We start from the raw sequence: 9,767 nt of genomic DNA on the forward strand, positions 1-9,767 counted from the left end.
GGTAGAGAGGGGGGGGTGGGAGGGGAAACAGAAAAAGAGACTAGAAGACAGAGGATGGAGGAAAAGGCTGAGAGACTGACCGCACGTAGGATTCACGCGGCCAAGGGGGGGCCCAGTAATCTCTCAGGACATGGGTGAAGGAGGAGCAGAGAAGGATTTAAGAGAAGAGGAACCAGGAAGGGAGATGGATGGGGAAGAGGGGCTGGGTGTCACAAAAGATAAAGGGGGTGGGATGGCCTCAGCAGGGACAGGCAGAAGAGGCAGGGGGAACAGTACTTGAAGGCTGTAAACACCAGGGAGGGAGAGGAATCATTTAGGGTGGGTCTAAAGTCTTACTAGGAGTGATAAGCAAATGGACAATATAAGCTATAAAACAGGAAATACTTCATGACAAGGAAGGCTAATAGACTGGGGAACTGTCTGTCCCAAGGGAAGTGGGGGGAGCCCGGCTGCTTTGGACAATTGCAACTACACTTAGTCAATACATTCAAGGGCATAACTATGCCCTTTACCCTGCGGGCAACAGCTGACGTGATATAACCCACCTCGGTATCAAACTAGTTTCCAGCCGGGGCCAAGGAAGCTTTCTAAATTTGCTTTGCATATGCAAGAAAGAATCGCACCTTTAGCAAACATTTCAGGATGCAAATGCTTTTGTTTAAATGAACAGGTTTCTGACCATGCTGTAAGTACATTAAAGACTTTTGTTCTCAAACATTTTTCTTGAGAAAATCTTATTCACAGGAAATACTGACTCTCTGCTTACGAAGGCATGCTGGAAAATTTAACTAATGCACTGGGCAACAGTTCTGAGAAATCATTTCTTAAGAATTACTAAATATTTATCCTGCAATCGTTTATCAGCACCATCCACCATTCGGAGTGATAAGTGGAAGCACTGGGAGAGGCATTTTGGGAAAGGCTGTTGATAACTTTGTTAGTAACGTAGGCATTTAAAATGTTCCCAGAAAAGCCGAAATGGTTAGATGCTGATGTTTGGCATCAATGCATCCTAGGAACGGCACACAAGAATCCTTATGTGTCTTGGATGAAGCAGGCAGGCCTGCCCGAGGTCTGATATTTCCTTCATCCCATGCAACTGGTTTGCAGCAGGTTGGATGCACAGGGTGCCTGGCCTGAAGGTCAGAAAGGTTTCTGTGATCTGCGGGATGGAAGACACCGAAAAGCAGTGAGATGGTAAAATTTGGTGACTTTGCTGGACATGGGCTGGATTCAAACAGGCAACTGAATGAGATGAGAGGCTCGATATTCCACTACCCATTTTTCCAGAGATGTTCACTCCCCTTCCACAGAGAGTTACCAGCGGTGGATAATGATCATTAACAGTCTTGGTGATGCTTATTTGCTCTCCCTCAAAACATTTCTCCATATCTCCTCTCTCACCCAGTGCCCACGGCTTTACCCCTAGGGTCCCAAAGGTCCACGTTGCAACCTCGGCCTTTTCCAGCCAGTAAGCAATGCACTTGCTGAACGTACCCCTCTGCTCTGAATCCTTTTGGCTGTATGACCATGTTATTTCCACTGGGGTCGTGCCTAAGTGCTCGAGTCCTGGATTGAGACACCATCATGTTGGCACTGCACTTTTTGGTCCCTGCTCCAAAAAGGTTACCAAATGCAGATGAGACGCATGCTAGAGGATCCCACTTTCGGCCTGACAAACGACCTTCCTGCTTCTGACACACACACTGGTTTCTGATAGGCCGTTTTGCACGGTCCCAGGGGAAAACCATCGCCTATTAACATTTGAACCAAGGTTGCTCCAAATGTGCTGCAGCTGTCAGCAGCTCATGGCCATATAAACTTTAAAGGAAGCTCTCTTCATTGTGTCTCAGTTCGCTGCATCATATAATACTGGCGCAGTAATTGTTAAAGCACATGCTGAACTGCTCTGCTGGCTGGAGATGCCAAAAATACTTTGGCACTTATTCTCTGTTCATCGCTTCCACCGTAATAAGTATTAAAAAACATTATTGTCAAGAGCCATCCGTGCTGGTCAGATCGTCCAGCATTTTTGAGACACTTACTTATGAAGCATTTGCTGCTTCCATTAGCTGATCATTACATACTGTACTTCACTTTCCTGTTCCACAGTTTCATTGTCTAAATGATGTGCCAGTATCAAGTGCAAAGGTCTGGCAACGGTTTCAATATAGACAGAGTTGAACCAAGAGCCCAATCAGTTTGGGGACTGCCAGGACCTGCCGCCAAACTTTGCAAGGGTTAGAACATTTTTACTTTTAGTACAGCTGGTTGAATTTTTTTTATGCAGAAAGTTTTCCTGCCAAAAAATGAGATCGTCAAGAGTCATATTTTTTGCAACAAAATATGAATGCAAAATATAAAAGCTTTAATAAAAAAACTTAACTGAAATAGAGGTCATCCCAGTTCTTATGAGATGAACACACATACTTTTTGTATTATGTAGTACTATAATTTTTGTACAACTAAAAGGCAAGAGTCAGTTTTACTGGCAGTTTCCAGTCTTGGATAAGCTTAGCGAGAAACAAGAGATGAAATAACAATTTATCATCATTTAAGACAGAGAAAACGTGTTAAGTATTCTTACACTAATCTCTTCCCTTTTATTGTTATCTTTAGTCATACTTTAGATTACAGTTTCATTTATAAATAGTTTATAAAGGCTTTGTGAATGATTAGCAGGTGTTACAAGTGTGAAGCAGAGACAGGAGGAGGAGGTATTAAAGATAATTAGCAGAGGGTCTTGTAAATGGTTACGAACTGTGGTAATAAGCAACCTAATGAACCGTTGGACTCTATAATAATTGATTAACCATTTATTTAAATGGCCGTCATTTATTAACCCTTTAGAAATGGAAACAATATTCAAGTATCGCCATACATTAAACTACCCTGACTACAGGTCTCGGGTCACTTATCGATTCATTTGCCAGTCTTGTCTTTGTAGCCGCTAAATGGGAGAAAAGAGCTGAGTTGTTCTCTCGTGTCGCGTTACTCTCTTGCTATTTGTGGTGGTGACACTGAAAAAAGATCTGTAGAAAACTACCCCTGGAGCATGCTGCTGAAAACACATTAGCCTTCAACTTCAGATGTATCGAATAACATGTAGGAGAAGTTCAATCAACTCTTTTCCTCTTCGTTTTGCACAATCTCCAACCTAACACTGAAAAAGGAAGATGACGACACTGAAAGGAGAAACTTCAGTTAATGAATGGCATCAAATTCAGCTGACCAAGAATGAGGAGAATCTTCAATTCTTAAGAAAACCCCTTATTCCAGTGGCTTATTCTTTATTTCAGCCTCCTTATATGAGGCTTCCTGTACCCAAGACAAACAGACTTTCACTGAAATGTAATGGCACCAAGCACAAACCTGATCAAAGGATATGCCTTTTCACACAACATCTATTTAAACCATGAAATGCACTGATACAGGAGGTTGCCGAAGCCAGGAATTTAGTAAGATGCAAAAAAAAAAAAAGAGACTACCCCCCGATTCTCCAGAGTTATTATGAGATTTTGGAAAAGATATTAACACCGTAGGGGTGAAGACAACCTCATAACTATTTAAGACTAGGATGAGACCTCATATACCAGGGCAGAGTATCCCACATCTGCCTACTGCAAGGTCCTTAACAGCTTCCTGTAAAACACACGGTACTCTAAGAGAAGGACCTGGGGGTGACAGCGGACAATAAGCTGGATACGATCCAGCAGCAGGCCCTCTTTGCCAAGAAGGCTAATTGCATCCTGGGCTGCATTGGTAGGAGCGGTGCCAGCAGATCAAGGGAAGTGATTATTCCCCTCTGTTCTGCACTGGGGAGGCCACATCTGGAGTTATCTGGGTTACCCAGAGAGGTGCTGGACTCTCCATCCTCAGAGGTTTTTAAGACCTGGCTAGGCAAAGCTTTGGCTGGGATGATGTAGTTGGGGCTGGGCCTGCTTGGAGCAGGGGGCTGGACTAGATGCACCTCCGAACTCCCTCCCAACCCTCATCTTCTGTGATTTTATGATAAAAGACAGCTGATTTGGGTAGAGAGACCTCAGGTCTGATCCAGTCTGGACATTTATATACGACTATATATTGGTTTTGTACCTGCAGGTAAAAGGCACGTCCTGTGTAGCTTTCAGCCTGATTTATATTACAGTTTAGGAATATTAATTTACTGGGCTCTTTTTACAATCACAGTGTCCATGCATGCCATCAACCTATGATTACATTACTACACGTTTTGGAGCATGGGTCTTGTTTTAACAGGGAGGCTATCTTGTGAGTTTCTCTCCCCCCTCATCATCTGGTACTTTGGTTAACTACAGTGCTCATCTCCACGTGAAAGTATTTACATCCATGTTAGCTTTTTTAATGTGATTAGGCAGCTAGGAACAAGAGGGAATGAAAACTGTGCAGCCAGCTGACTCCTTCCACAGATCACGGTTTGGGAAACAATGTCTGTCCAGATGGAAGTGAATCAAGTATAGTTTCTCTTCATTCAATTTTACTTGATTGGTCTAAAACGTTAATTTTCTTTATTGCAGGAAAAGGGAGCTGGTGCTACACGTCACAACTGTGTGCGGTCCCCAGCTGTTCAGGTAACTCAAAGCAGTTTACTTCTGCAATACTGGTAGCGCATGGCCTGCTGTCTGTTTTACAACGGGCCTCTCTGGTAGCGCTGCAATGTGCAATGGCCACTCCATATCTTGTGCCTCCCTAAGTTCATCGCCGCTGCAAATGGGTGCACGTTGCCCTACAACAGCGGTAAATCTGATCCCAAACAAATCAGAAAGAAGAAAATCCAGTCCAGTGAAATGCAAAGGGAATTCAGAGATTTAAAGAAAAAGATATAAAGATATTTTAAAAGACTCCCATATTTGTTTTCGCTCTCAAATTTCCTTCTGGCTAAGACTAACTCTGCCAACATAGGAGGAATATTACAATGTGACCTACAAGTAACTGTTGCAGCAAACTACAAGCCCCAGGTAAGCCATGGCTTCGTTACCTAAGGACTAGATTAAGAAAGGTCTTTGGAGTCTAACTGCAACTTTACTTCTAGCCATCCCCTTTGCTCCAAAAGACTATCACAGTGACATCCTGTCAACAGAAGTCCAGCATTTCTGGCTTCTGATGCCGTATTCATCATGTGCCATGGGATGAATATGCAATTTAAACCTGGACCATCCCTTCCTGCAAAATAAATATTTACAGTTAGGGCCTTATTATATGGTAATGTTAGGCAGCTTCTGGAGCTCTTAACCCCTAGTTTGGCTTTCAACCCTGCTCTGCCCTCCTGTGCTGGGTCCAGTCTACTGGGTTGCAAGCAGCTCCTGCCCATGCCAATCTGGCCAGGCTACAGCCCCGTGCCCGCTGTAGGTGCACAAATCTGGGGGACACATACGTGACGTGTCACCTGTGGCCCCCCCCCCCCCCACAACCCACCTTAATGTCCTCAATGCCTCAACATAGATTTACCTGCAGGAGCTGCTCTCCACATTGCCAGGCTGCCACATGCAAAATTGCGCTCCTCCCGCTCCCCCCAGCCCCCCTCGCAGGCGGGAACTCTGCCAGGCTGCAACGGGACCCCCGTGGTTTCCCACGTTTTTCTCCTTTAAAGGAGTAAAAAAAAAAAAAAAAAAAAGTTATTTTCTGCATTTTGCTGCCATTGTTCACAGCCCTTTCACCTATTCTTGTGACCCACTTTTGGGTCGCGACTCGCGAGTTGAGAAATCCTAACCTAAAGCAGCCATTTGGCTTAAAGCTACACCACTCCAGGGCAGGATTACCTCTAATCTGCTTAAATTTGTTCCTGTTTATTAAGGTGTGGCTACTTCCCACAGCTATTCTGCCCATGCTGAAGCCCAGGACCCCTCCCGAGTCCAGGAAAGCAGGGCTGGACACAGTTCCTTGCCCCCCAGACAACCCCAGGGCACCCAGCCATTGCAATGCCTCCGGCCACTGCTTGGATTGGCTTGCTGCCCCCACTTACAGCCGTGCGAGGGTGTGTGGGGTTAGGGTTGTACCTCTGAGCACACTGGTTGTACATATTACTACTTCTTTTAAAACACAAACCAACCATTAAAAACATGCAGAAAATCCTCCCCCATCACAGAAACAAATGGAGATCTACAACAGAGTATTCCAGCCTGACTGGGGCAGAGTCTTTTTGTCCTACAGCGAAAGCTTTCTTTTTCCTGCTAAACAGAGCCCCGCCAATGGAAACAGCTGTTTGCTGAGTGTGGAAAAGACAGTCAGTCACCCATCAATATTGTCACCAGCAAAGTGATGATAGACTGGAATCTGAAACCATTTACGTTTGAAGGATACGATACCAAACAGTCGACAAAATGGGTTCTGGAGAACGACGGGCATTCAGGTTAGTTTTGTCAACTCTACTCTGAGCAAGATTTGCCAGTTCACTGTGGGGGTGGTTTTTAGCTCGTGGATTGCTAAAGGAAACATTTTTATTGTGGAATATATTTTCTTCCGATGCTACAGTTAAATTGGCTTGCACCAATTCATTATGTATGAACTGACTCAAGTTTAGCATTCCTCCAAGCTGTATACCTGGCATGAAAATTGCTGGTGACGTTCTGTGACAGTTGTGCATAAAGGTCGGGCTATAACACCACAATGATCATATGCACTTTTTGCATGCTGATTCGTTGTTTGAGAAGGCTGCTTGTTCCCGGGACCCTCACCTATGATGTTGCAACAGAAAACAGACCTAAGACAGCTGCCATGAAAAACAAGTGCTTTACAGATTGGGGAAGGAAATGAGGTTTTCCTTTGGAATGAATTAGTTTGACAGGCTGCAAGAAAGACAAACCTCTCTGATAGCCTACTCTTGCAGACAAAGTTGATGGCTTTTCAGGTACAATGTGATAATATGCCGAGTTAGGAGCACAGCTGCTGCTGCTCACAAAAAATACCCCCCGTTACGCAAAACTCGCTCTGAATTCGTGCTCTTCCGCGAGAGTGCAACAGGAGGTTTGTTGGGTGGAGGGCAGGCTCCCTGATGTAATGCTAATAAGGCTGGATCCAGTGATTATTTAAATTACAACAGCACCAAATGAGATTGAGACATCATTGCGCAAGGTGCTGTACTTCTTCATAGAAAGGGGCAACTGCTGGCCTAATGATATTACGGTCCAAATTCACAAGCTAGATGCAGGTAAGGGTACCATCCATTTTACACTCCCAGGAGAACACAAAGATTCCAGTTTTAAAATACATCACAAGCTTTTCAAGCAGGCAAAATGCTGGGGATTGATAACGAGGAAACGTTTTTATCCCTCTCCAAGGAAAAATGCCGCCAAGCTGTTACTAATACCGGATCAAACTTCTGCGGTCACACAGGCTGCAAACCATGCATATACAATGGCGTAAATGGCTTTGCTCCACAGCTAGGCTAGTGCAGAACGAGGCCCGCAGTTAAACCGCAGTCACAGAGCCTGCAGCTTTAAACCCAGCATGGCCCTCAGAGCAAATTAATACCGCCACACACAAAATAGGAGGCATATAGAAACCTAAAAATAAGCCTCTTGGGACCTAATTTACCTTCCAGAATACATCCATGTACATTTATGAGGGGAGGAAGTAGCTTTACCCTGCTTTTAGAGCAGGAGAAGGTACCTGGCCTGATTTGCAGTCACAGGTGTGGGGCACTTTGCCTCACAGGTCACTCAGCAAAGACCCAGCCAAGCTGAGAAGGGACCTTAAGACCTCTCATCCAAGTCCTGCACTGAACACAGCCTTTCCATATACCAGGCTGAGGCAGGATACAGCATCCCAACCCCCCCGAATTGCTGAGAAACTCTGGATACCAATTCTCTCAATCCATTCTGCTGTCTAATTGCAAATGCTAATAGAAGAGGAACTACATACTTCATTTATTTTGTTCTTATTAAACTATTCATTTCTACCAGTGAAAGTGACACTTAAAGAGCCAGCAAAGATTGGAGCTGGAAGTCTAAAAAGTAAATACACGGCGACCCAATTTCACTTCCACTGGGGCAGCCACGGAAACTGGGGATCCAGCCCTGGATCCGAACACAGCATCGATGGAGAAAGATACGCTATGGAGGTCGGTGCGATTCTGGCTGGGGTCAAAGCTAGCATTGCGTGAAAAAGGCGGCAGAGTCTCCTGCAAAGCTCCCTCAGGGGAAATAAAACACTGGGAAATTCCTGTTTGTTGAACAGAGGGAAAACTATCCGGGCAAAGGCAAGGTAGCAAACCCCAACATTATTCAGCTTTTAGAGGAGGGAGGAGGACTTCAGGCTATAAGGTTTATAGCAGCTGGGCCAGAAGCAGAAGGCTCCTTCCCTAAGTTGGGTGGGATAAAATCACCCCCCATTTCCAGGCAGGGAGAAGCAGGGACCTATTCAGCAGCTACTGCTGCAGGATCAGGGCTGTAGTTGGTACCACGGCCCTTGAGCACCTCTTGCAAGGAAGCCGAGGAGGCAGGGAAGACAACTGCCTTTGGGTGTCTGTAGTGCCAGATTCGGTCCCCAGCCACACAGAACAGCAGAGGGGCCAGGAATTGCTCAAGACAAAGCAACCAAAATGAGACAAAAAAAAAAAAAATGGGGGGGAGGGGCTAATGACAGGTCTTTCCTGATTGCGTTACAGCTTCACATAGTCCACAGGAGGGAGGATATCTCCTCTGATGCAGAAGCAGTGAAACACAAGGATGGGCTGGCCGTGCTGGGCTTCTTTATCAAGGTAAGGAGCCGGGTTTCTTCGCTGCCCAGCAGAAACCAAAATCTCCCAAAGATCAGCCCAAGTTTTTGGAATTGCATTTAGATCTGGCCAGGAACGGAGTAAATTCAAAGTAACAGGCATGGGGTGGCAAGTGAACTGCATTTTAGGAGTTCAAATGTTTTCATTTCAGGTTGGCGGAGAGAATACCAACTACAAGCCTCTGATAGACCAGCTGCAAAACATTAAGGCCAAAGGTAAGACACGGGGACTTGACTAAGGGCATCTACATTTATGTACAGCTCTGTACAACTAGGCAAGCAAGAGCCAGATCAGCCCCATGAAATTCAGAAGCGGGAAGGCCAACAAAGACGGATGTTTAAAAGGAACAGCAAGGTGAGATTCGCCCCAATGCCGAGGGACGGACACAGCACGCAGCTCTGCGCTGCACGAGGAATGCAAGCTCTCTCGCATCCTTCCTGGCACGTTCGCTGGGGGCAAACGCAGACCCTGCAGACATGGAAAGCCCTGAGCACAGAAACGGATGCCTCTCTGCTGGTGCAGGGCGAAGCAGAGTGTGAAAAGCTTTGCATGCCACAAAGCTATGCTCTGCTAGCTCTCAGGATAGGCAGGGACAGAAATACCACTCGCAAAGGCTCTCTCGTAATACATGACGACTGAGTGGGTGCAGCTTGCAACTGTGTTGGCTGGGGCAGCCTTGGTAGGTGGAAGGAGCTGTGAGCAATAAGCCTGTACCCACACCTGTTCCAGATCACTATTCCTTGCTTGTTTTCCTAGGGAAAACGGTGCAGATGGAGCCTTTGCCCCTGAAATCTCTCATCCCCCCTGAGAAGAATCTCACACGCTATTATCGATACGCTGGCTCCCTGACCACTCCAGGCTGTAACGAGGCTGTCGTCTGGACGGTGTTTGAGGAACCGATTGAACTTAGCCAACAGCAGGTAACTCAGAAATACTGACCGGCTGTCCTCCGTTATACCCTTTCTGTTCCCCTCACATGCACAGACAGGCCGATGCAGGATCGCCCCCTCTTCTCCACTCCTCTCGAGACCCC

General features: G+C 45.9%; 1 protein-coding gene across 1 annotated transcript in view; it reads left to right on the forward strand.

Moving 5' to 3' along the window:
* CA4 (carbonic anhydrase 4) overlaps window positions 1–9,767 on the forward strand; it is a 30,976-nt gene that overhangs the window by 18,832 nt on the left and 2,377 nt on the right. Inside the window, exons 2-7 of the mRNA XM_019511110.1 lie at window positions 4,536–4,589; window positions 6,197–6,367; window positions 7,920–8,077; window positions 8,624–8,716; window positions 8,886–8,949; window positions 9,491–9,654. Of these exons, the coding sequence (XP_019366655.1) occupies window positions 4,536–4,589; window positions 6,197–6,367; window positions 7,920–8,077; window positions 8,624–8,716; window positions 8,886–8,949; window positions 9,491–9,654 (704 nt within the window). The remainder of the gene's footprint in view (window positions 1–4,535; window positions 4,590–6,196; window positions 6,368–7,919; window positions 8,078–8,623; window positions 8,717–8,885; window positions 8,950–9,490; window positions 9,655–9,767) is intronic.

Source organism: Gavialis gangeticus, unplaced genomic scaffold (genome assembly GCF_001723915.1).
Source record: "Gavialis gangeticus isolate Ggan-Ray unplaced genomic scaffold, GavGan_comp1, whole genome shotgun sequence".
NCBI lineage: Eukaryota > Metazoa > Chordata > Crocodylia > Gavialidae > Gavialis > Gavialis gangeticus.